Genomic DNA, 27,729 nt, shown 5'->3' with positions numbered 1-27,729 from the left:
TCAAGAGGTGTAAATTATCCTGTATTTCAGAAGTAAAAAATTTTTTCTCGAGGCAAAAATACTTGCACAGGGGGATTTTGGAAACATCGGTGTTCCCCCCCCCACACATCCCCTGTGATGTTTGCTGGAGGTGACAATGAGCATTATTTTACTCTTATGTGGCTGTGAAAATGTGTATGGTAAGCTAGACAAAAAAAAGACAATTATTTGTATTTTTTATTTGAGCATTTTTTATGTTTGTGTCTTGTTTGAAGAAATAAATTTTGATAAAGTGTACTGAAATTTTCACCTCGTTTCTTTTGTAATTTGGAATACAACTCGCGTAACATTGGCTTGTTTCCCAATGTCAATGCAGTGTTATTTGTGAATCCAGTCGCTGCGAATAAGCACATTTTGTTTAGCATCGGTTTTCAAATTTCAACAATTTGGATCCAAATATTACCATAAGCATTGTCAAAATGGTACCTTGAAATTGCAATTCAATCTTTGATGTGGATATTGAATTTTGAACTTTGGCAAAAGTGTACAAATGTATATTCAATTGTATACATCCTGGTACAACAGACTTGGGAGAGAGTTATTATTCATCAGCAGTTACGATGTAGAAATTACCACCAAAATGTTGAAAAGCAAGTGGCATTAAACAATGATTTGTAAGGAATAAATCACGACGTTTCGGGCGCAACACAAGCGTCCGTCATAAGGTGGGAAAGCATGATGACGGACGCTTGTGCTGCGCCCGGAACGTCGTGATTTATTTTATTTTCTACCTACGTGACTTTACCGAAAGAACCAAAGAGTATGGATTCCTGCAGTCACGAAAGCTTTAAATCAAGATTGATTTGTAAGGAAGTCAACGATTTGTAAGGGAGACATTTAAACCGTAGCTGAAAACGACTGTACACAGTATGGGCACATTCGAAATACACAAACTGCAAGTCTTGGCTAGATGGCCCATGCTTGCAGAAAGGCATCCACTAGAGGGAGGACAAGGGACGGCTCGAAAGGGCCTTTTTGTCGAACTTTTCCAACCTTGCTCCACTCACGTCACCTGCCGATCGAGTGGTGAACGCATTTGTACTGATGGGTGGGCAGAGGTGGGAGGGCTTTAAGAAACCTCAGATATTGATGCAAGTCCAGTGTGAAAACCATCACACTCCATGGAAGTGACGTCACCTGCTCGCGTATTAATGAGGGGGGGGGGGTGACCATGTGGAGGACGTCACCTGCTCATGAATATTAATGAAGGCTGGTCGATGGAGTGTCGTCACGAGCGTTAAGGACAAACATTCCTGAGTGATTATAGTCGGTATTATCTTTGCGTATTATTTACAAAGTTCAGGACAGGTGTGCATTGCATTTGTAGCACAGGAATTGGCAAACAGGTTGTTCATTTATTGAGTGGTTATTGTGGACAAAAAAAAACATAAATAATACGAATACAGGTGCACACTGCAGTATTTTTGGTCGTTCCTTAACGCCAGTTTACATGACCAGTTTATATAACCTTATACGTTTACAATACAGCTGAGACAACGAAAAGCCTTATCGTTTACTTAGGAAAAAAAACTATTGGAGTACATTCCTGCAAGCACAGCAGCCTCGTGAAACGAGTTAATGAGTGCCCCTTGAACGCAAACAAAGCTAAAGTCTTTACTGTGGGTGGTGGCAGCTTCTTCCTTGGGACCATGGAGCTTAAAAGTTCATTTAATAAAGGCAACATATTCATGTGTAAAGTAATGCCTTAAGGAACACGACATTGATATGGCCACGCACATGGACATTCAGATTACACTTTTGTATCAAAATAAGAAATGCTTTCTCAACAGTTAAGATACGTTCATTCTACAAAAAATACGCATTTTTTTGCTCAAAACATGGCAAAATTAGGACATAATACTGGAAATATATACACACATTTCTTGGCTTTAAAGAGAAATTTAAGCTTGCCGCTCAGAAGTTTTCAGTCAATCTTGCTGCAACAAAAAAACAATCACTCGCCCAGCGAATGAGTCTCGTTGCTATCCAGGCACAAACGAGGCTTTGCTATCACATGAGCGTGACGAGCTGAGCCCCTGCTGCTGGATTGCAGAGGTAGGTGAGTGACAGCTCGTCACCCAGGCTGCTGTACAGCGGCGGCGTGCTGAAGATGGCACTGATGCCGCCCGTCGCTTTGCAATCGGCTGTGCTGGCAGCGCACGTGTAGGCGGGCGACGGGACATCCGTGTCGGTCACACTGCATGCAGCGTGCTCCGATAGGCAGGGAGAATGGCACAGGGAGTCCGATGCATTGCCCAGGCCCTCCAAGGAAAGGTTGTCCTGCTGGTAGGCGTCCCACAGGCTACCTGCAAACGCAAGAGTGATCCTCAGCGTATACCATAGCAAGACAGAGGGTTTCGCGAACAATATTATTCATAATAAAGTTTTTTTTTGGTGTTAGATCGCGGATGTATAAATGTGTCTTTAACCCCCTACCACCACCCGATAGTGAATTGGTAAGGTTTGTCACGTAAACAAAACGTGCCATTTAGTTACTACTTAAGCCCCCACCGGTGTGTAGGAGAGTAAATCCACAACATTTACAATTTGAGTACGACGTTGCGCTGCTAATTACATCCAGCATCAATTTGGCAGAATTGCCCGAAAAGAGGCTTGTGTTTCGATTTAAAGCTTTAGTGACTGCAAGGATTCATCTTCTTTGGTTCTTTCAGTAAAGTCACCACGTAGAATGAGAATAAAATAATAAAATAACACAATAAAATTCTCACGACGTTTCGGCCACAACGCAAGCGGCCGTCTTCAGGTGAAGCTCTGTCGTCCCGACAGGTCTGTACCTTTCACCTGAAGACGGCCGCTTGCGTTGTGGCCGAAACGTCGTGAGAATTTTATTGTGTTATTTTATTATTTTATTCTCATTCTACGTGACCTTACCGAAAGAACCAAGGAAGATGATGAAATATCGTCGCTGTGGAGAATATAAGTAACCAAATAAATACGTAGATAAAGAAGGCTGTCTCTGGTGTAGGCCAATACGTTTCAAAGAGAATGCATTAAATTTCTATTTAAAGCTTTCGTGACTGCAAGGATTCATCTTCTTTGGTTCTTTCGGTAAAGTCACGTAGAATGAGAATAAAATAATAAGTTAATAAAATAAAATAACACAATAAAATTCTCACGACGTTTCGGCCACAACACAAGTGGCCTTCCTCAGGTGAAAGGAACAGACCTGTCGGGACGACAGAGCTTCAATGAACGTTGTTAAGATTCGTAGCGTCTTTTAAGCTGGTTTAGAGAAGTGAGGCACCTTGACAAAGGGGTTTACATATCAAACAGGAGAATTCAGCATTGAAATAGCTGAGTGATTAGCTTTTGACTGGTCGTAGAAATAGCTATGTTAAAGTCAAAGCTTACACATCCACAGAGGCACCTAGTACAAATCAAACAGGACAATTTAGCATTGAAATAGCTGAGTGATTAGCTTGTGACTGGTCACAGAAATGGCTATGTTAGGCTTTGATTTTAACATAGCTATTTCTATGACCAGTCACAAGCTAATCCCTCAGTTATTTCAATGCTAAATTCTCCTGTTTGATTTATACTAGATGCCTCTGTGGATGTGTAGGCTTTGACTTTAGCATAGCTATTTCTATGACCAGTCACAAGCTAATCCCTCAGTTATTTCAATGCTAAATTATCCTGTTTGATTTGTACTAGGTGCCTCTGTGGATGTGTAGGCTTTGACTTTAACATAGCCATTTCTGTGACCAGTCACAAGCTAATCACTCAGCTATTTCAATGCTAAATTCTCCTGTTTGATATGTAAACCCCTTTGTAAAGGTGCCTCACTTCTCTAAACCAGCTTAAAAGACGCTACGAATCTTAACAACGTTCATTGAAGCTCTGTCGTCCCGACAGGTCTGTTCCTTTCACCTGAGGAAGGCCACTTGTGTTGTGGCCGAAACGTCGTGAGAATTTTATTGTGTTATTTTATTTGTATTAATTTATTATTTTATTCTCTTTCTACGTGACTTTAGCGAAAGAACCAAAGAAGAGGCTTGTATGTATATGTATGTACGCTGAACTTCTTTTGGACCGTACCCGTGATAATTGGAGATGCGGGGGGAAAGACAAAACTAAACACAAAAAGCAGTTCTTAAGAAATGAGTTTTCAATCCAGATTTAAAAGTGGTTTCAATGCCGTTGCCAAGTTGCTGCTGCCACAGGGGTTCTGCTTTCTTATGTAACAAGTGGTAAAAGCATTGTTACGAGCTCGTAACAGTAGTTTCATGTGTTTATAAGAGACACACCTACGACGTGAAATACCTGGAATGTGCCCAATCTCGTTAGATCTTGGAACCGTAGCAGGTTCAAGCCTCGGTGGTGCTTCGATCAGGCACAACAGGTTATTATGAATTTTAGTTGTTTTTATTATCCTAATAGGCTGCAAGGCTACGTGGTGGACAGCAGAGGACAGTGCAGCAAAATAAATGTGAGCGTGGTTCTATGCTCCTTCCTTTCACCAACCTGCACTGACCACCAGTGTGGTGAAGTCATGTAAAACAACCCCCACGACCCTGCAGGACATAGAGAGGGCCTTCGTCTAGCCCTGAATAGCTAAAAGGCTTGTGAATGTACTTAGTAGACATACCACTAATAGATCCACTGCAAAGGAAAACGATGTCACGTCTTGTATTTGAGATGAAAACCTGCTCAACGGTTTGGTGCGCATGACTTCCACGTGCACATGTTAATCACGATGGCTGGGAGAGAAATGAGCATGAACGTTCATGAAATTAACTCTGCCATGCAGCCAAGAACGTCTGATTAACCCCCAAAAGAGCCTCACCAAAAAGCAAAAGGCACGGCCACAAAGAGTATTTTGGACAATATGTCCAGATGAGCCTCCATCTGAGGCTGCCTTGGCTCCCTCCTTCTGAGACCCCCCCTCCCGCCCCGTCTCAGATCTGAGGCCTGTCCGACCATTACCCATGAATCTACAATGCCCTGGCAAAAAAGTGCTGCACAACACCAACTCACTCTGAATCTCCAAGTCGATGATGCTGGGGTTGATGGAGTCCACTTCCATACTGTGATCTCCAGACACCAAACCACCGCAGCCGTTTTCCTGGCTCTGGACCTGCCCGTGTTCCGGCGTCCCGTGCGAGGACGCAGAGACGACGGGCTGGGGACTGTGGAGCACCGCCACCTGACAGGGGCCCGGGCACGGGTCAGGGCCATCCGAAGGCAGCCTGGACCGCCGTGGGGAGCCAGCGGGCCGGGCCGGCATGATCTGCGGCGGAACTCCCTGTGGAGGCATCGGATTGGACCTGGGTGCAAACCCGGCGCTGACGGACGAGCTCATCTTGTCGGCCTTGTCCACAACCAGTCTGTCCAGTGCCTCTGTTGTTTGTTGCATGCAAAGTGCAAAAGAAGGGGAGGGGGAGGGGGGGGGGCGGAAATGAAATTATGAAACCCGATGCGTGAGCTACGATTATTGGATTCCGAAATTTCCAAAGACCTTCTCAGTGTCGTGGAACCACCACTTTGGAGTGACTCATGCTGCCAGCTATGGCTGCAAAGTTTGGTCGTACATGTAATGTATTCCGTTTATTGTTAAATTTGAACCACAGTTCCTATAATCACTGTTACATTGTTTTTTTATAGATTTATTTTGGTGATATTCTAAAACGTATGGCTAAGCCATGTTTGTTTGCTGAAGTACGGAGTTAGCCTGATAACTTTATCTAAGTTGTCTTATGGTTGTTATTATTCGACTTGCATCCCATTGGGATTTTTACACACAGCGTTGAGATACGGTGGGGGGTTTTTTCTGGAAGATTTTTTCCTGTTTTTTTCCTGGATGTTTCTGTTGCGTGCAGTCGCTTTAAGATGTTTCCTTGTTCATGATTTTGTTTGTTGCGGTTGCACCCGAGTCAAGAGCCTCATGGCTCACAGGGGCTATACCTAATAAATGAAACTGAAACTTTGTATTGTTCACTGAACAAATGCAGCTAACTGCACAGGCGGACAAACGATCGTCCTGCTTTAATGTTTCCGATTTGTAAGGGACAAGCTGAGTTGCGAAATGTGATTATTGTTTGACTGGATTCGATGTTACGTCGTAGAGTTGATAGATGTATTTCACGCGAGCATGTGCTCGAATTAGAAAAAAATAATATCCAGCGGTGGATTGACCGTGGTTTATAATGCTGAATTTGCTGGAAAAGAGAGTTATTCAATTTAATTGCGTTACTGCTTCATTTAAATATAGTGTGACAGAAATCTCACGGTATTTAGGCACTGATTTATATAGCAAAACAAACATGGCATTAATTGAAGCTTCCTCGCTGTCCCATTCACTTAATGCACATGTGAAACACTACAGTCACATGAAATAATTGCAGTGTTTAGATAAAGGAAATCGCATGGTAATGTTGAGCTTATAATTGTATCCTTGTGCCACACCATGTTTGAGTTATATAATTATAAGTAAAGCCGGAAGGGCCCTTGCCTGTAAGATCAGCAGTTCACAAGCATTGATTCAAGCAAGCCTGACTGCTGATGAGACGCTCTAAGTCGAAACCGGTCCAGAGTTTGCTTGTGTCGGAATCAACACGGCTGAAATCACGCACTCCCAGAAGGCCGTGTGGCCGATGAGTTGGCAAAAAAAAACAAGATATTTTTTATTTGTTTATGTGGAGAGAGGGGATATGTGAAGGAGACAGTCTGCTTTACTATTTTGTTTATGAATGGACCACTTCACTTGACCTGTGCAGTCATCGTCAGCAGTGTTCCCAAACTACTTTACAACACAACTTCACACTCCGAGCTGTGCGTTACACATAGATGTCTGACGTATGTATGCATTTTGAACTTCTTTCGGAGGTGCGACAAACTGAACACAATACGCAGTGTGGAGGGCACGTAGAGTTAGGCCTCGCACACCTCTCTGGCCTGCTCTATGTGCTGTAAACGTCACCCCTTGCATACGACTGTAGTTCTATATAAGGGGCCGTCCATAAATGACGTCACGCACCTGGGTGGGGGTCAGACATTTGTGACGACGTGTGACGAGAGGGGGGGGGGGGGGTTGTGAAATGTGACGTCACATCAAAATGCGCAACTTTAAATAAATATAGACAACACGTTCTACTTAATTAAATAGACTTTTTGATAAATGTTTTCTCCTACAACACCGGAGTGCAGCGCCACATTAAATACGCACTACAATGACAATAGTTTAAAGCGATTTGAAGCATGTTTTATTTTTGTGGGGGGGGGGGGGGCAGAGCTTTGTGACGTCATATTTGAGGGGGGGGTCTGACTTTTTGTGACGCCGTGCGACGAGGGGGTGACGTCATTTATGGACGGCCCCTAAGGCGGCGTTATGGATGGACGTGTTGGGTTTCTCCACACGCACGACTGGGGTGACATTTACAGGGCACGGCTAAAAACAAAACAACAAAAAAAAAGACATCGCAGGCGTCGCAGATAAATACCGCGGTTGTTTGACAGGACAATAAATGAACACATTTATTACGCACGGCTCTCATTCGCCTCACGATGACTGTCATGAACTCGGCTATTGACAGCAGCACTGTGGTGATGTCACCTACTTCATCCCGGCCCTTCTTCCAAGGAGGTTGGGGGTGGTGGTGTTGCATACAACAACGCAGACGGGCGGGGTCTACACAGTTCATGTTAAACAAGACATTACGCCCTTAACAGAAATGAGTACCGATACCACGGGTCGGCAACCAAAATAACAAGAAGAACCACTTTTTTGGAATTCGGAATACAAATCCCATCCACCCCCCCCCCCCACTCAATATTTCAAGAGTCGCAATGCACGTGGGTAACATCACGACGCAGTTCCTTATGAAGAGCCGCATGCGGATCCGGAGTCGCGGGTTGCTGACCCCTGACCTATAGGGTCTGATTTTGTCTGTCGTGCATTCTACTCGAGCTCTCACTCCCTGTCCATGAGCAAAGGCTACGGACACTTGTCGCTTAATTGACGATACTAATTTATAAAGGGGGGGGGCTGAGCATTAAGGGAGAGCCCCCCCCCCTTACCCCCCCCCCCTTACCCCACTCTCCCGACTTTTACCGGGGTTGGCCATGCTCCTGCGGATGGCGACGGGGTCTTTGCGCTTCCACTTCTGCATCTCCTCGTCCATCTTGTCCACCTTGGCGGGGTTCAGGGTCCAGAGGCAGCCCTTTCTGGAGGAGCCTCCACTCGCCTTGTTCTCGATCTTCTCGAAGCACTTGTTGAGGGACAGGTTGTGCCGCACCGAGTTCTTCCAGCCGTCCGGCGCCGTCTGCGGCGAACACAAAATGTGGCCACGGGCGGCAACGTTCGAACAGAGAACGACTGACACTGCATTGGCAGTGGTGAAAATAATAATAAGTAGAGATAACAATAACTCAAAACGCGTGTTAATAATGCTGTCCTAGAGAGGCACACGTATAATCGGTGGCGTTTTGAGCAATGCTTCTTCTTTGTACAGCTGTTTACTATAAACAACGTTCAATGCCCGAATACGTTGCCCGAGTTAAGATGAAGCTAACACTTGTTGGAATTTACCATCTATAGAGGAAATATTAATCTGGTATTGTTGCATGCTTTCAAATATTGTTTTTACCACGACCCCATTGTGAAATTAACCTAAAAAAAGTGTTCCAAATATTAACCTCTAATTAAAATAATTACATAAGTCAAATAGATTTCAATAACCATAGATATTTGAATCTAAAAACTCTTGATAAACACCCCACGTAATTGCCTTCACACTTCACAAATATATTAATCAAATTCACATTAATACCTCCCGCTCCTACTGCAGTACTATGTATACATATAATGATCATTACCTTCAAGAATTCACGTGCCATTAAAACTTCCAGATATGAAACTGAAAAATGTATCTTAGTACACAGGAGGGACTGGTTTATAGTTACACTGGTTTTGTGTGTCATTGTCTCTGTCAACATTACATCAATTTATTTACATTTAAATTAATATGTAGTTTCAAGGTCTGTTTATGTACGTTGCTTCATGGGCAGTCTGCTGCATATATGTTTACCTTGAAGTAGGGGAAGTTCTCGGTCATGAAATGGTAGATATCGCTGACTGGCAAGCTTCCATTTTTGCTGTTCTTCAGAGCCATCGCAATGAGGCAGCTGTGCAGGACGACAACACCAAACAGCGCATTCACAAGAGTGGCCTCTGCACTCCTGATAAAATATTTAATTGAAAAGAAAACCCATCCATAATAAAGGTGTTTTTGGTGAGATCGCATAAGTAATACATCTGGCAAAATTGCCTGATGATGCTGGATGTAATTATGCACGAAACGTCATACTCAAATTGTAAATGTTTGAGGATTTATTCTCCAACAAACCGGTGGGCTGAAGTAGTAACTAATTGGCAGGTTTTGTGACAAACCATATGAAATGGCTGTGTAGGGTGGTTGAGGGTTAACGACACATTTATACTTATGTGATCTAACCCCCCAAAACACCGCTTTATTATGAACTAGCTTTACTACCCAGCTTCAGCTCACTTGCCGTGCAAAATATATGCATTATTGCGCACCCCCCCACCCCCACAAAAAAAAAACAACCAAAAGTCTATTTTTATAATTTCTGCATGGTGTACAGTCTGGAAAGTACCCACATGGCAAATTTCAAGTTTGTTGCATGTCGGAAAGTATGCTAAACATTTTGAACAGACACACATAATCACACATTTCCCTCTTATATATGTAGATAATAATAATATATGTTGCGAAATCCTACGTGGCAAACTGAGAAAACCCATCAAGATTTAATTAAAGTGCAGCCCGCAAAACCACGAGTTTCAAACAACAAGAACAACACGCAAACACGTTTACGCACAATCCATCAGCAGTTGTTGAATAACTGCATCGTGGTCCTCTCGTTTCAGGGGTCACCATCAAATTAATTTGAGCAAATGTGACCCGCTGACAGGCAGCAGTGAGACAGATGGACAACTGTGGATCGGTTTTGTCCTGATTCGGACTCATCGGTAAGGTATAGTCAAAGGAGGCAGACTTTGCAGCAGTGAGCATTAGTGGCTTTATTATATTTGGTGAGTCGTAATGCAGACAAACTCTGCCTATCTTTGTCTCACTGCAGCCAAATTCGGTCACATTTCCTTTAGTTTGCTCAAATTTTTTTTCTATAGTAACCGAAGACAGGAGACGCATACTGCAAATTCTCCGTGAATGGCTCTGATTGTTTTTGCAACATGCACACAGTCTGAGTGATTTTTCATCACTCCAAGCTGCTCCATGCATCTGAAATCTCCCCCCCTCGTCACACATCGTCACACATCGCCACACATGTCTGACCGCCCCCCAGGTGCGTGCCGTCATTTATGGACGGCCCCAAAGCCATGCGGAATGTATGCTATATATATTGTGATTTGGAAATGTCTCGGCTTGCTCAAACGTATACCCCGTTGGTTGCAAGTCGTAAAAAGTATTATTTTGTGCCAGGTTTAGTCACTTTAAAATAATCAAACATTGGTTCAGAGTCATACAATGTGTCCTGATTGTATTCAGTGCACCTGGCATGGGCACTTGAAAAACCAGGTCTTCAGGTTGCAAAGTTTGGAGTATTCGCTATGCACCTGTGTACAGGTGTGTGTGCGCGTGTACACCTACTGTCATTTAAATTGATCAATTACAGTATAATCGATTCGTATATTTACAATACATTTATCAAATCGCATTGTCTAAGAATTGATTACAGTACGCCCCTAGGTAGAGAGACCAGGTGTGCTTATATTCGAAGTGTTTGTATTATAAGTTGCTCACCCCCCCCCCCCCAAAAAAAAAAAAACTCCAGTCCTTGCGACTCACCACTCCACGTCTTTCCACGTTTACCAATTTACTCGCATTCAAACACAAATGCCCTCGTTCCACGTGGCGCGCGAAGCAACTGACGCTGGCTTCGGTCATGTGGAACACGCGAACACACACGCACACCGAGATCTCAATCTTAATTCGAATCGGCCCTATGATCGGAGACAGCGTTAATTATTACTTAGCGCGTCATGTGGGGCCTGTTTAACAATCATCGGGCGTGTGTAGCGTGGAACGAGTGCATTTGTATTTGAATGGGACGAGGAAATCGGTAAACGCGGAAGGTTGTGGCGCATATGTCCAGCTTCTACCGCACTCGAGTTGTGTCCACTTTGTGTATGCAACGGTCTTGTAGAATGTTCTCTGGCCTGTATAGCTCTCCTAATAATTCCCTGCTCTCAAAATAAAAAAAAACCGTTGTCAAAACTCGAGATGCGTTTAGCAAACAAAAATATTGCGGGTGGGGAAGACGTGAGCCAGATGGCCTCGATTCCTCTTGAATTCCAAGTTCATGGGGTGACATGACTCCTGCAGCCACTAGGGGTCACTGCATTCGCCACAATCGAAAACAAGAATGTATGGCTCCTGAATAAGAACGCTATCTTGATTGTTTTCGACATGACATCGGGCAGGAGGTTGCGGAGTGAATTGGTCTACCACTAGTATAATTGTAAAAAAAAAGTGCGTAAGCTTTGCACACAACTGTTCTCTATCAAACAAGGTAAACCTTTTCTAATTTAGAAGAATACATTCATACATTGGGGTTCATGAAAAGCAGGTTATTCGCATTGCTTGATGTAAAGCACATGCACGAGTACAAAATGTTCTCTTCAGGCATTTGAATTTCAATGAAATGGCCAGTGACACAATTCCAGCTACTCGGCTGGCTGGGCGTCTGACTCTGCGTTCTCAACAACACCAATAATATTGATCTTTTTCGTTATGAGTTTCTGAAGCAGTGCACACATACACCCGCATGCACTTTCTTGTATGGAATGGCTAATGCAATACAAATGAGTGTGTGACAGGCAGCTCTGTGAAAAATTGTTTCTTCATCGATTCGTCACTCCCGATGAGTCAGTTTTAAAAGTGCAATGTGCGCACCCAAATTAAATGGCACTTTATCATCGTGCTCCGAGACGCCTGCAGAGGCCCTGCCGATGCTTCCTGACAGAGTTTCATTCACAGAAATTTGCTGCAATTCAGTTGAGTAATTTAGTTGCGCGCTGTCTGGTTGTTCTACGCCCCATATTGGGAACTACCTGTGAATGAGTGATTTTCTGTTTGTGTTTACCTGACAAGTCTTATTTCCTTGCATCACAGTTATGTCATAAACTTGTTTCACCTCTAAAACCAGTCTGGGCGTGCACTCGCTCTGGAATGGTCAGAAGTGAAAACTGGTTTGGGCCTTCGGAGACACCCAGCGTTACAGTGCAACACAAAGAGCTGGTATGTGGCTACGGGCTGCGAAGAGAGACGGCAGACACCGATCTAGTCCCGGAAACTCTTAAGCATGGCTTAGGATCAGTGAGTGTGTCGCTCGGTATATGTACTTATGAGCGCAGCAACTTAATGTTATTCCATTCATGGATGACAGTAATTCAAGCGTATTTCGCCGCGCCGGTCGGTTGCGGGTTTGGCGATGCCTTGAGAGTGTAGATGTTGTTTTTGTTTTACGCCATATGGCGGTCGCCCATAGAAACGCCGTACAAGCATCATCCAGCCTTGACGCTGCTTCGCACCCGAAGCTCCGATTCGCTCGTTGAGCGTGTGCGTAATCGCCGTGATGAGATTGGTAGGTTGGAGGGGGGGGTGCATTCCGGGTGATATTGCCACAGGCAATGTGTGCCTTACCTGTATGAATATATGGGCTTGGGGTACACTTTCTGCTGGCGCCCTTGCATCGTGTGAATCTTGTGCGGGGAGTATTGGTGGGAAGCATAGCCGTTGCTGTAGGGCCGCATCGCAGGGTAGGGCTGCGACACGGACGGACACGCGCATTGCCGTATGCTTGGGTTACGTGACATAGTTACATTCGACCATTTCAAGGCTAGGCACATCGTACACCTCCGATTTTAGCACGGTTGGCTACGCACGACGTGAAAGAAGTTCAACATACGCACATGAATTACAGTTTTCTGGTAAATACACCAAGATATTGTAAAACGCTCAAAAATTAAATTTGGCCAAACGTTCCAATGTAGGGCCATTCTGAAAAAAAAGAGTATTCGGGCTCCGTGAGGCTTGCCTGCATAAACAAAGTGCTTTTGGTCATTTATTTTTTTCCAGTTTTTATTTTATTTTGCCCATTGGTGTCATGTCGCTAATTTCCGTTCGGAACTCCCGCAAAGAGCGATGCGTCGCCCCTGCGTTAAGGAAATGCCTCTGCATAGATGACGTCAGACTTGTTTTTATGGACTGGCAATGAAATGCTGTTTGACCTTTTGCAGGTATGTTGTGTTAAAATGTATCCATATTCTCGTCTTGCATTTGGCGGCCGTATGCGCGGGAGTTAAATGCCAATATCGAGGTCTGCTAGCCAGGACGCGAGGGCTTCAGGAGAGATTTCGCATACTTTTGCTATTCCTCCTCCACTGAAGAGGTGCAGACTAAAGTGGTTTACTATATGGTTCAGTGGTTTACTGTGTATGTTTAACTTCCTTCGCACCGTACATAGCCAACCCCGTGACAAAAACACCATTCGCTTGTACGTGTATTTGGACAGGTTTATTTATAATCTCTTACATGTTGGTGCCACATCACAGCGGTCTCCCCTTGTCAGAAATTGGCATTGATGTCGGAGTAATGAAATGTGGTTTTCTCGGTGAGCAGGTGTCCCGCTGGGACAACTTAATCCATTTAAATCACCCCCGATCTAATGTTTAATCCTCATCTTCAAAGACCGTCTCGATACAAAAAGTACTGAGTCAGTGATTGCCACATCGTACAAAGAGACTGAGAGCGAGACTCATTGGCCACACGTTTACTGCCTCGTGCCATATATTATTTTTGTTTGTTTCCAACATGATGTTGCTCTATACTGCGCATTCCTGAGTGCAGTTTATGAGTTGAGTTTACTTTGGAATGATGCATCATTTCATAGATTAATGTAAACTATTATGGTTGAATTTAAATGCGCACGCGTAGGATCACGCGCGTGGAGAAAATCGATGCTTTTCGATTCATGTTCCACTGGTTGTATATGGTGGGTTCAGTGTAACCCCTACAGCCACTATATGCCACTAAGTTCACCACAATAAAAAAAACTGGCCACATTGAGTAGTGAGAGGAGGAATTTGCTACACCCACAACGGGAATGGCATCGATTAATATTTTGTTTCGCAGTACACTTTCAACAAAGTTTTTTTTTTTTTAAATTGACCACCCGAATACATCCTCGATGTCGGTAGCAAGCGGGAGGGGATAAAAAAAAAAGGTCCGTAATGATATCAGCAAAATCGGAAGAGTGGCACGTCCAGACTTGGGTTAGGGAAATAAGACTTTGTCATCCAATGTCGCCTAATCTGGGCTCTGCCAAAATTACAGGGTCACATTGTGGAACAGGTCTGTGATCTTTGCCTCAACCCCAGGCCCCCTCCCTCACCTCGCGTCTACCATCCCTGCATGAGCCCTATACTTGAACCCTCTGCTTGCTTGAGCCCTATACTTGCGCGGAGCTAAATGGCGGTTGTTAGCGATGGGAAAACGGCATGAAAGAAGAAGCGACTGTGTTTTATACCGTACGTGTATCCTGTACGGCTTAAGAGACCATGTTGTGTTATGTAATTTTCGTTTAACATGCAATTTTATATTTACATCATTAGTTCAGCTTTATCCGCCTGCTTATGCAGCAAGGGAGGTTGGGAAGTCCCTATACCTCCTGTGAGTCCAATGGTTCGATGTTGGACAGGAGCACGGGCACTTGTGACCCGCACTGCTGTGCATCGCTACACCACACTTGTTTGACTATTTTTTTTTTATAAAGTGGAACGACGTGCATGCAATGCTGTCAACATCTGTTGATAAAATCGTGTAGAGATTCCAGCGTGGCACGTTACGTTCGTCAATTTAAAATGAATTGAACACAATTTGAGTTGTGAATTATATAGTTTGTCGCCAAAAGGTTTTCTTTCATACCCAACTTAAGATTCGACTTTGCAAGTTCATGGTGCGACAGGCGCCAGGGGTCTGTGCACCCCTCCGCGCTGTGAACCCGGCGACCCGAGTTCAACTCGTGGTGACGGCTCGCATTTGGTGGCGAGCAATATCGGAACTGATCCTGCGCCGACCAGCGTCGGGGATGTATGGTGAAATGACACCCGGGGAGGTCTGCATCCAGCAGTGAATTGACCAAGGGCTGTCCGTACACACGGTCGAGTTGGTCTGCGTGCATTGTGCGGCAGTGTCCACGTGCTCATCGATGCTTCTGTTGTACGCACCTGGTGGATTTGTTGTACAGGCAGGTAGTTGCGATGCTGCTCTTGCATGAAGTCTAGATGTTGGCCCGGAGGCACAGGATGCATTGAATTGCCATTCACCACTCTGCTGCCCATGTTGTATTCTTGTGTCTGTTGGGGGGGGGGGGGGGGGAGATTAATGCAATTACAGCAAACGTTTATTCATTTAATGATAATTAATGCATTGTTGAAGTTGCCCAGGTGAATTTGGGCATACATTGAATGAGTAATTGACGGACATTACCAAGATAACGTGCAAACAATGCCCCTTGGTTTTGTCACGACACGGAGCACCACGGCTCATTTAGCAGCATTGTTGTTCCTTACTCGTCACTCGATCAACAGCACTATGTCGCTTCCATATCACTCTTCTATCACTATGACCAACGTTACCATTCCCATGAACGTTACACGTTCATTCCTTCGACCATTTTGAGAACTGTCTTGCAGACCGTTTCAGTTCACCCGTGCTGCGTTCAACCAGCGTATCACGGGAATAAAAATTAATTTTCCTCAGACTTGCTCAGCTTTAAAATTCCTTCCCATCGTCTCTTTTTCACAAGTGTCTTCATCAACTGACTCAATTTTAGAATCATGATCATGATCATGGATTACAACTTCCAACAGTCCAGCTGCTTCGTTTGCAGGCCGCTCGGCATTTTGGGCCTCTTGCGCCCGTGCTCATCAAACGTGGTTTATACAAAATAAAAAAAAATATAAACAAACAACCCTTCTGTCCTTTCTCCGATATCTCACCTTCGTCTCCTTGTCCATCTGAAAGGCCTCCAAGGAGGGGGCGCCTGGGAAGGGGCCGCTGCCGTAGAAGCCACCGTTGTGGGCGGCAGCCGCCGTCGCCTGCCCTCCTGCCCGTGGCGCCTGGTGGTACGGGGGCGCGGCGCTGCAGTCGGAGCGTCCTTCCCCGTCGAACGACACGAGAAGGAGCGGCTCGGGCAGGGACTGCGCCCGGCGCGGGTAGTGCAGCCCGTAGGGCGGAGGCGAGTGCGTGGGCGCGTGGCCCGCCAGGTGCTCCGCCGACCGGTGGCCTAGCGCGGGCCCCGCCTTGAGTTGGCGTCGCTCGTAGGGCGGTGGCGCGGAGGCGCCTGCCGCGGCGGAGCCGTACAGCGAGCGGTTCGCGTCCGTGGACGAGCCGTAGGGCGGCTCGTCCACGGACGCGGCGCAGTAGAGCGGCGGGAAGTCGAAGATTTGCTGCGCGCCGCCGTAGGCGAGGTTGGGCGTGCCGGGCAGGCTGCCGGTTGCACAGGACATCGTGTCGCTGCTGTAGCCATTTTGATTCGAGAGCTCTTGTTCCCTCTGCTGCGGGGGGGGGGAAAACAAATGAGAATGCGTGATTTCAAATACATGCCACGGAGCAGATTCACAAACGGCTACACAGCGTGTGCGTAAAGATTTTCTGCCGATGACTGGGTAATTCGTGCACATCGCATAACGCATTTGAGTCCGAGTTAATGGTGTTTCATTTTCTTTCGGCGCTCTGTCAAGAATGCACTAGATCCTTCATCACCTTTTAATTAGTATAATTACCAGTGTGATCATTTGAAGCTGTCGATAGGGGAATGTTTCGTCGCATTTTCCCTTGAACGAAGACATTTTCTTTGCATTGCTACCTTGTATACTTAACATAAAAAACGAAGTCATTTGGGAAATGTGAATATGTAGCTAATCGTGAACACTTACCAAATGTACTGAGAGACACCCATCGCCTTGCAGTCCATCAGTGTGCGTGTTCTGAAATGCGTTGCTCGCTTGTGGGATGTAGCTGGATTTTGAAATGTGATCTCTCGTTGTGGAAGGAGAGCTCTGGAGGCCTGTAAGTGCAGTTCACACAGTGTTATCAATAATGGATCTTAATTGGTTGGCTTTTAACGCAGCCTCTTTTGCAGTGCTTGATAAACAGCTGTTAACATCACCAGCTGTTGACGTCATTAAATGGCTGGACTTTCTCTGACATTTATATCTGAGGAATGGGACCAAACGTTGGGCGAGAGTTCCTTTAAAAAAATGTTTTTACTATTTAAAATCGTTGATAGTTTTCCCTTAAATACTCTAATATTACACCTTTTTGTTTCCTATTGGAATTACAATGGTACATTCATCGGTTTCCCACGCGTATCCCCAACGCACCGCGTTTCCCCACTCGGTTTTGTCCTTGTCTCACGAGGAAATTCGTTGGCCTGCATGAAATTGACTAAAAAAAAAGTTAAAAGTTATTTTTCTTTTCTCAGATAATCAATGAGATGGTGCTCCTCTCCTCCCATGAACAGCCCTGTGCCACTTGGTGGCAATTCCACATTACTATGATGGGGGTGAGTCTCTCCACCCACTGTTGACTTCCCCACAAAGTGGGCGATGGGCTGAGTCACCCACGGACCAGGAATTGAACTTGCATCCTTCTGAATGTGAGCCGATTGCGAGTAGATCGGTTTGCCGTTGAGCCTCCCGGCCAGTTAGGCCAACAAATGTAATTGTATAAAAATGTATTACCATAACTTGTCATCCTAAGCTTTCAATTGTACAAAAAGAGATGGATTAAATCTTTTAAAAATCATTGACCCTATTATTTTTAACACCGCTTTTATCGTGGCCGTTATTTAAATGTTTATTCTTTTTTTTTAAAGAACCCTCCGGTTTAAAGTTGAGCACACTTAATTACATTTAAACACTGTATATACATCCTCCCTAATTGCCTTTACTTACCAATTAGACAATGCTTTACACGAAATAGCAATTACTGTACAACGTACAGTAAGTAAGATTTTTTTTTTAAACATGACTTAACCTCATTATTGTCTCCTGGAGGTCCGGGACACGGGTGATGATAGTTACACTGAGCAATGGTGAAAGGTTGAGGAGTCACTCCTGCAATTATTTTCTCACGCCAGACTGCAGGCTGCAGAGCCACCACTTGAGGGAGCCTCATGGGGAATTTGGCCTACTCCTCCACACTACTGCTCGGATGCTATAGAAGAGACGGGAGTACTCATACTTTACCCCCAAACACAATTTGACCTGGAAATCGACAGCCATGTACATGGTGGTCCAGGTGTCTTGTGACCCCCCCCCCCTCCAGCCCCCTAATTAATTGAACCCGAAAAAAAATTCCCTTTGTATATTAATTTCGGTTTTAAATAAAACTTTACAAATGTTAAGTTTCGGAGATTTAAATGGGGGGGGGGCGGAGGAGGGGGGGGTCACAAGTAATCTGGACCACTGTAGTAGCACCGACGTATTCTGCTGCGTGCACAGAGGTGGGAAGGAATTTCAGGACACCTTTCCCTCTCAAGTCCAGTGTGCTAACCATTGTGCGGCTGCAGCATCCAGTTCCACTTTTGTATGGGTCCGTCGACTACCTGCACTCTACAAGGAAACGTATTTATCCACGACAAGAAACTAAAAATAAAATATATGTTTCACTGTTAAAACGTTCCTAGTTTGCTCGGAGCCCCTCGGTGTAAAGTGCAGTCTCGGACTGTGAATCGGTGGGGATCTCTTAAGAAGAGAAGTCATTGCTCAGAAGGTAATCCACAACATTCATCTTCCTGTTCATTAAATCTTGAGGATTGTTTTTTCAAAAGATCGACTACTGTACCCCAAGTTAACGGAGTTAGAGTTGTTCATTTGTGCTCCCCGAGCACCCCACCCTCCCCTGTTCTACTTTGCATAGAATGGATAAGTGATTTAAAGCTTATATTTAAAGCTTTCGTGACTGATTTAAAGCTTTCGTGACTGCAAGGATTCATCTTCTTTGGTTCTTTCGGTAAAGTTACGTGACTTTACCGAAAGAACCAAAGAAGATGGATAAGTGATGGTTGTAACTACATGATCATCATCAACGCATTCCAGGTGTACACTGTGGCTGCATACATACATACATAGGTACACGTGTATGCAATACTCTTATTTAATCTTATACGTTCTTATTGAATCATACAATTTCTTTCTAAGAAGTGGATTATTATATGTATTATTATACTGTCACAATTGTTGGGGAGCATGCATGATTTGAGGTGTGAGAATACCAATTTGTGAACAGTTTTGAACAGCATCAACAAGGTTGAAGGGCCTGGATTCATATACACATTCCTTAAACAAATTAAGTTCAGTATCTTTCAAAGTTTGCTGCTGGATTGTTATTTTGATTTGCGATGCACTTTAATGAATCAAGCTGAATGGATTGACAATTGATGTTTTGTATGCCGTCATGCGCATGTGTTTTTGTAGAACGACAAGCTCCTAAAGAGTTGTCGCATTGCCTCGGTTAGTGTCCGGTGGCGAATGCACTGGTGTATGTAATGAACCGCCTCTTTAAAAACGAATTATTCCCAAAAATGGACAAAATTACCATTACAGAGGCAAGCCATATTTGTGTGCGCGTGCCACTTCATGGCAATACGAATATAGGACACTCCGCAAGTTGTTTTTATTCCTCTTCTAAAGCACAGTGTTTTAAAAGTATACATCCAAATAACTGACCACCCCCCCCTACCCCTCGCAGCGATTTATGGAAATGCAACAACAACAAATTTCCGTCTCATTTTTTCACCATCTCATTTGTATTGTTCTCAGTTATTTTTTTCTATTTTTACTTTGTATACAGTTTTGATCGCTCCATTAGTATACATGTAATACTGTATTGGCATGTTAAATGCATTAATTGTTAATTACATTTCACAAGCACAATTCAATGTGTCTCAATTAGTGTAAGAATATTTTTTTTTAGCAATGAATCAACGCATCATGCATTTATGTCGGTGATTTTTTTCTGCTCAAATGTGAAATGAGGTGGCGCTCAAACCCTATTCATAGCCCTCACTCAGTGCTGGAAATTCCACATTCCTACTGAGTGAGCGAGTCTATTCATGGAACAACGACTTTTCACTTACCCACAAAGTGGTAGCAATTTTATCGCCCCTCGATGGATGATATGCCGAGTCAACCTGCAACAAGGGCCCGAACTCGCAACCTTCCCATAACGAGTGGCTTGCTTTGCCACGGAGCCGCATGGATAAAGAAAATTAACAAACGTGGTGAACTCTGCAACTGCTAACGCGTAACTGACCTGGTTGATGGTGATGCATATCATTGTCAACATCGGTGATTGATTCCAATCAAGCAGCAGCAGCAGCAACAGCAACAGCATTACCACTCAACGATCAATACACACCACAGCGAGTAGGTGTACTCGCGGCAAAAGTACATCAACTAGCAAGTGTGGAACGTGATCTGATCTGTCGATCTAGAACACTCTGAGGCGACCACACGTAAGGCGGCAGGTGACTTGGATTGGCGCACCGCGGTTAAGCCTTCACCCCAAACGCCACGAGCGTCCGGCCCGTGAAAGCCTGCCAAGTTGATGAAATGTTGACAAGCTTCATAATTCTGTTCCTCACCCATCACAGGTGTGTCAGAGTATCATATATATGTATGTGTGTAGGCCGTACACTCGGGTTGTGTAGCTGTTGTTTGTTTTTAGCTTGTAAAAAAATTCGACGTGCAGTCTTCACGATTAATTAGTTGGGTGCATGAGAGGTAGTCATTTGTTTGTGATTTAGTATCTAACTAAGATGCGTTCATCATAAATTATTGGGATACGTATTTAATGTACTGGATTATTTTTTTTAACGGACTCTGAACTATACGAGAGAGAGAGAGAGAAGTCCACTTGTTTCACCACAGCAATCTTAATGTCACATACCACATTACTGAGTAAAAGGACAGCAATTTTGGAAATTTAAACTACAATTGTCATTGTAGAAGCTCTGGATGAAGAAAAAGAATCCAGCAATGGAAGTCGTTTTTTTTTCCTCTTCTCTGCTTTGGATCGTACTGATTGTATGGGAGGACTTGAACAGAAATTGTCACAGCCAATTAAGCAACACATGACAATGCTTGTGAGCTTAAGATAACTGCCACTCCTCCTTAAAGGTTGGGACTGCGAACCTTTTGACACCTGCCAAATCCAACATCTGTTGCACTTTTAAGGTGACTGGTTAAGTACAGCACTGTCATTGAAAATGAACACCATTATGCCTCATGTTTCGTATACCTATAAACTACCTTCGTTGAAACTCGAATAGTATTGGTTACTCGTGCTGGATGTGTTTCCACCTTGTTAGTCATTGCATACCGTTCTAGTGGGTGGCTTTCAATGTAGGCATTAAGGGCATTAAGGACAGGAAGGCCATTCACCGAGGAGCTGGCCCGAAGAAATCGGTTTGTGTGCAAGTGCCAGGCAGATTATTACGTCACAGGATCCTGAGAGATGGTGATGGTTTGGGGAGGCCTTCATCAAGCAACGTCTCTAAATCTATGTTGCTGTTAAGTTGCACAGGTACTCTCAAGCAAGAAGTCTTTTAATGAACAAAAATGCTGAAGCACTTAGAAAATGTTAAACAAATCTCGAGCAACAATATTTGCATTAAAGCACATTCAAGATCCTTAGTGCAGTTGTAAGGGAAGCAAATCTCATGTATTTTACACGAATCCTGGGAGCCCATTTTACGACTAGTAGGAATATGCCCCCTTTGTGTGAATAGTTTTTTTACACGCTTTCATTTAACTCACTGTCTGTTGTTGTCGTCGTTGTTGTTGTATCCTTAAATCTTGTAACTCAATTTTAACCCACTTCCCAATGTGGTATCAACTGCAAACTTGGTATATTTATGTCATACTGATGACAATACTATATTCGATCATAAAAAATATTTATTTTTAAACATTCTTTTTTAAATGTTATGTTTCGGCTTGGGTCTAATTGTCCACGCTCAACTGACGTTGGCTGTAATTGACCACGGTCCCCTTACGTTGTGGCAAGCTTCGGGGCCACTTCCTGGAGTCGTGGAGTTCTTCCATTACTAGTACGTTTCATTAAAGCGTGTTTAAAAAAAAGTATATTTTTTTAAATATTACTTATTTTTCATGTCAATCTATTAGCGGCAGCTGAAGAATTCATGGGGGCCGGTAGGGGCAGTGGCATAGCTGTTGAGTGTGCAGGCGGGTGCAACTGCACTGGCATCCACGGGTCAGAGGGGCACAGGGGTTGAGCTACAAAGAGAGGGGAAATTGAACGGTGAGCCCCTTTTGCATTCCTTGCATCAGCCCCCCCCCCCCCCGGTTAGGATGCGTGAGAGACGAAGACCACCGAGGACGAATGGCACGTGGGGTGAGCGAGGGAGGCAGTGTGGGTTGTATGACGTCAACGGAGAGAGCGAGGCACCGGGCGAATCGCAAACGGAGGCACCGCCAGGGCTGGTGACGCGCCGAGTAAGGGGGCAGAATTGGCAGTGGCGAGGAGCAGAAGAGGTAACGATGATGATGGTGACGATGAGATGACAATGCAGAGGGGAGGTTGGGGAAAGTTTAGGGGGTTAACCAGGGCCTTTGGTGAAGGTCATGCGAATGGCAGTAGGCATTCATTTTTTTTACTATTAGCAATTTTGTCTTTTAAAGCTGTACAAAGGTTTAATTTTAAATAATTGTACAGTTTTAAGCAAAAAAAGTAGTCAGATATGCGAGTGCGTAAAGAGTTGAGGTTTTCCTTTATTTGAAATCTAATCGCCTAAACTTATGATGCCCCTCTGCTCTTAAGCACAATGAAGGTGTTTAAATATAAATTGAGCGGTCAAAACTGCCATTTAGTCGTGGCATGTAAGAGGGAAAATTGGGTTAATTCGTTCTTGTTAAGCATGCTAATCCCAATTTAGAATGTCATCTGACTGTGAGAAGAGATGTAAAATACACCATAATGAGAATGACCGGAATAATGGTTTATTTAAAAGCTATGATACACCCTGGGTTTAACAGTTATTAAAGAAAGTTCATATTACTCCACCCTTGCCAATTACCAGCAGAACATTAGCAATTAAATTTTACATAGCAACAAGGGGTCATGAGCATATAGACATGTCCCTACCGCTATGAAATATTGAATACTGCTCAGGATTCTTTTTTTTCAAATTTTCTTGCTTTGGTTTTCACACCTGATGACGATGATTGCTTGTGTTGCAGTCGAAACGTCGTGAGAATTTTATTGTTTTATTATTTTATTGTTTCCCTTCTACGTGACTTTACCGAAAGAGCCAAGAATATGAATCCCTGCAGTCACGAAAGCTTTAAATCTAAATTTAGTATCTGTTTAATTATAGGTAGAGATCTTTGTTATTGTGTTTTTTATTAATATAAAATTTCTATAAAATTATCCATTATTATGCGCAATTCAAATGATTTATGAATGCATCCGTATTCCTATTTTAAGGCCAATTACAGTGAACTGTAAAATAAGCAAAATAAAATAAAATTTACAATGTTTATAATCTAACGAAAGACGATTTGCACCCACAGACCAACACGGTAAACAAATGATAAATCTCGTGCATACTAGACCAATCAAGGTACACTATCTCATAAAAAAAACTGCAATTCTGGTACCACTGACACAGAACATATGATTTGTATCACCATCACCATTATCGTCATCATAAGCCATGATCAATCCACTGCTGGATCAAAGGCCTCCGCCCACCAACCCCACGATTCTGCTATGTGTCATCAACACGCTGACGCGCACGCTATGAAAATATGCGCCGGACGATGGCCTACTCGCGGATAGCCACACTAGGCAATCTGCGAAGATACCGTCACAGAGGCACGTGCCAGGCTTGAATCATTCGAGTGGTCGTACCGGTCTTTGAGCCACACGGTCCCTCCTGCCGGTAGCGCGGGTAGTCGGGGCTGGGCTCGCCGGCCTGTCCGCACATGGTCCAGGTTGTGTCCCTGGGCGCCACTGCCCCTCCGCACTCCAGCAGGGAAGGCAGCGGGTCCAGCCTGGCCATGTCTGACCTGGGACGGAAAAAAAAAGTACAGGACACGTACATGTACAGTCGGTCAAGTTGAAACAATGGTGCAAGTAAAAAAAACTATTCTGAAATTCTTCTGACTCTGTTGTCCACCCAGCAGTATAAATAGGTACACCCACAGTGAGTCAAAACGTTTTATGGGGGAAAGTGTGGTGGTATACCTACCAAGATGTTTGGCCAGCATGGAAGAGTAGGCCAAATACCTTCTAGAGCAGTGGTTCTTAACCTTTACTGTAGTCGTGCACCCCTTTGGTTCTCAATCTTTAAAACATGTATGTTAATAAATACATAGGTTTGATGAAACAAAGTAGTTGTACTAACCTGCCCGTGCTTAATTTGTGTTTCGATGATTTACCTTCTAAAAAAAGTCCGGCCATGTCTCGCACCCCCAGAAAGGGCATCTCGCACCCCCAGGGGGTGCGTGCATCCCAGGTTAAGAACCACTGCCCGAGAGGGGCTGCAGAGTTTCCTTCATGTTAAGGGCCTTCCATCAGCAATGGTGTGAGCAAAGCAATTGCAGGGCGGCACCTTTATATTTTACATGTACAGCCCTTTGTCGATCTGCTGCTGGATGAGGGCCTCGCAACGCCATACAGGTGGGTGGAGGTTATCTGACCATATCTCACCGCCTTGGTCCGGTGTGGAGCACGGACGTGGGAGCACAGAAGTATAACACAGCAACAGGTTTTTTTTTCTGCACTGCCCTGTGTCTCTGCGCACCGTGTGGCCAATAAAGTATCTCCCTGTTGAAGGATCCCATTGGGTGGGGAGGGTCGGCTTCATTCCATTGGGAATCGATTCTATGGAGCTCGCGTACGGGCACCTATATGGCCACTAATATACTCGGCACTATGCAACCGGCGTAGTGCAACTCGCTCACGCCTCTACATCACTACTCTTGCTCCAGTAACAGAGGGGCGGATGGCTGCCCGTTCGGAGGAATATTGTTTACACTAACCGGGTTGCATTGTGGCAGAGCGCTCCCAATCATAAAGGATTCTGGGATCAAATCCCGGCTGGAATCAATTTAGCCAATAATCCCGACAAGGGTTGCTAACAACAACAAAAAGACACAACTGTGTAGAATGTTACAGTTGTCCAATAGATAGAGTGGGCCCTTACCATGGGAATGTGGAATGACCAACAAAGGATCAGGGCCATGAGCACGGATGCATGGTTGCTTTATACAGGGAGACCCCTGGCGTTTGATCTTTAGCCAGTTCACAATACAATACTTTCACAATCGGTTGTTACCTATTTGATAGGTGACGTGGTTCGTCAAATCCCACTTTTAGCACTCTATTTTCAAAACTTAATATGTACGCTGAATGTATTATATAATGGTGGCATGATATGGCATTGGACGGCGTTACGTTTCTGCCGAAGAACAAAACAAACCCCCCAAAAAAAAACTAGCCCAGGAAGGCTCCTTCAGATGATTATCGATTTGTGTAAGTTGGTAACAAACCCCACGGGCAATCCCCCGACGACAAAACCCCCTGGACGCTTGCGTGGGGCCATCCAAATGTCGCGCGAGCTGTCGTGTCGTGTGCCGGTGGAATGCTTCCCGTTGTCCTGTGGAAGCGCCATGGTTACCCAGCTGAAAGCAAGACCACCCCCCCCCCCTCATCCCAATCGGAAACTCGCAAGCGGCGACCCACCGCGGCAATAGATCTGCCATCTGCCCTCGCATTAACCCAGTAATCCACGACACCTCCCCCCCCCCCTTCCTGCGGGTGCCACGCGCCACGGCTCCTTCGCTGTGACGGCACGCGCGCTTTGGAGGATTTTTTTCCCCTTTCCCCTTCCCCATGCTTCTTCTCCTCACTCCTGTCGTCGTAGCCGGGCGCTGCTGTGATTGGGGATGAGCAAATAAGCCATTGGCACAATTAACATGACAATTGGCCCGTATGTCAGCTCTCTTTTTTTTGGTGGCCTTTTATCTCGAGAGTGTCCGTTGAAAGGGCCTCACCGGCTCGTGACCTTTTTTTTTTACTTTGAGTCAACTCAAAGTGAACTCTCCGTGTCCCTTTCTGTTTTTAAATCGGAGGCAGGAAAAAAAAACAATGTTTCCGCCCGTTTGACACGTTGGGGCCGGTTCACTTGCCAACCCAACGGTTAACATTTTTTTTTATTATTATTATTATTGAAATGTAAACCTGCAAGTATTTTAAATTCACCTTGAAGAAAATCTTCAACGTATTGAAATGAAATATTTAATTTCTTACTAATATAATTTTATAATGCGTACCAAGCGTGAATTGATAGTTCTAACCTCATTTAATAAACATTAAATTAACTTTCCGCAAGTGTAATAAATCCAATGACAAAATGTTTGCCTGATATGTAGTGTAAAGTTCACTAGCCTGATTTATTTACACTACGCTTAGTACACATTTACAGAAAATACAGCCTCGTAAATGCCCACGTTTTGACAACTTTCCACGGCGTAATTTTTTTTCCCGTTTATAAACCTTGCTAACCATCAAGCGACGCGTTTATTCAAACTCGAGCGAGTGTTTCGCCGTGCGTGCGCGCGCGCGCAAAATCACACGAGCGCACCGACATCGGTAGAGAGGGGATGAAGCGGTTTTACGCCGGCGAGGAGAGAGAGAGAAAAAAACTCACTTGACTTGAGCCCAGCATTGCATCTTGACGGTGGTTGAAGGCAAGGCATACGTTGCCGTCGCCTGCGCGAATGTCGAGTTTGACACTGGCATCTCTTCGTCGTCCGACACCGTGAGCCACGATGCCTCCTCGCTTGAAGCTACTGGAAGCAGCCAATCTGCCATTGCCAGCATCTCACGAGTCGAGGCGATGAACCCACCTCCGTCGCCGAAAATACCAAATGAAAAGAACAGCGTACGCCGCCGCCCCCCCCACCCCACCCCCAAAAACAACCCCCAACTCTGCGACGAGGAAAGTCTGTCGAAGTTCACACTTGATTTGATCTGTAGTAGTTGTAGCGGTGACACCGCTCGTGCGTGGGTGGTGCGCAACTTGGGGACTTCGTTATGATCCTGCTCTGGCGGCGCGCAAATGATGAATCAACTCGTACCGATTCTGCCCCGTTTCAGTAAAGCGATCGAGCGTGCCCTCTCGGCTGCGCCTGGATCCTTCCACAACACACTCACACACACACACGCACGCGTGCGCGCAACTTCTTTTAACCCCACGCGACAGAACCTCCTCCCGTCTTAGTTTAAATCAAGTCGCACACTGACCCGGAGGGCTTCGGCGTGTGTGTGTGTGTGACAGGGGGAGGGAATAAAAGGCCTGTGCTCGTTTCATTGGCTGAGACGCTTCATGTGCAGGGGTGGTGGGGTGGTGAATGGGTGGAGCGATAGTGCCATAGCTTTTTTTTTCTGTACATGACAAAAAAAAAGTAAAGAATGATGATCCATCAACAACGGATTGTCAGATTTATTTCTTTATTTTACCCCGGGGGGGGAATTCTAAACAGGTGAGGGGATCTGTAGCTTTCATAAAATATTTTTTTGCTTCTCT

The 27,729-nt window shown here is 44.7% G+C and overlaps 1 protein-coding gene and 1 long non-coding RNA gene across 2 annotated transcripts; one reads left to right on the top strand and one right to left on the bottom strand.

Annotated features, from left to right (window-relative positions):
- Positions 1–1,374: 1,374 nt before the first annotated feature.
- On the bottom strand, positions 1,375–27,473 carry LOC116939113 (uncharacterized). The gene is made up of 10 exons (XM_032947075.2): positions 26,851–27,473; positions 24,048–24,205; positions 17,045–17,175; positions 16,106–16,663; positions 15,332–15,460; positions 12,747–12,868; positions 9,087–9,183; positions 8,111–8,321; positions 5,038–5,400; positions 1,375–2,345 (listed from the first exon to the last, which is right to left on the bottom strand). Exons 1-10 carry the CDS (start codon positions 27,021–27,023, stop codon positions 2,050–2,052), a joined length of 2,238 nt encoding a protein of 745 aa, XP_032802966.2. The 5' UTR covers positions 27,024–27,473; the 3' UTR covers positions 1,375–2,049.
- On the top strand, positions 12,333–16,219 carry LOC142917267 (uncharacterized). The gene is made up of 3 exons (XR_012936952.1): positions 12,333–12,419; positions 12,592–12,687; positions 16,131–16,219. It is a non-coding gene; the product is annotated as an uncharacterized LOC142917267 (long non-coding RNA).
- Positions 27,474–27,729: the final 256 nt, after the last annotated feature.

Source organism: Petromyzon marinus, chromosome 5 (assembly GCF_048934315.1).
Source record: "Petromyzon marinus isolate PM22_M1 ecotype Great Lakes invasive population chromosome 5, UKy_Petmar_22M1.pri1.0, whole genome shotgun sequence".
Taxonomy (NCBI): Eukaryota; Metazoa; Chordata; class Hyperoartia; order Petromyzontiformes; family Petromyzontidae; genus Petromyzon; species Petromyzon marinus.
The sequence above is the reverse complement of the archived record's forward strand: the minus strand, read 5'-3'. Positions and strand labels throughout refer to the sequence as shown.

What these genes read in the sequence shown, in the direction of transcription:
- LOC116939113 (XM_032947075.2), bottom strand. Translation starts at nt 27,023, where the DNA reads ATGCTGGCAATGGCAGATTGGCTGCTTCCAGTAGCTTCAAGCGAGGAG. An exon ending in AGATGGACAAGGAGACGAAG is followed by an intron (nt 15,461 to 16,105) that starts GTGAGATATCGG and finishes CCCCCCCAACAG; the next exon opens with ACACAAGAATACAACATGGG. An exon ending in AAGCCCATATATTCATACAG is followed by an intron (nt 9,184 to 12,746) that starts GTAAGGCACACA and finishes CGTCCTGCACAG; the next exon opens with CTGCCTCATTGCGATGGCTC.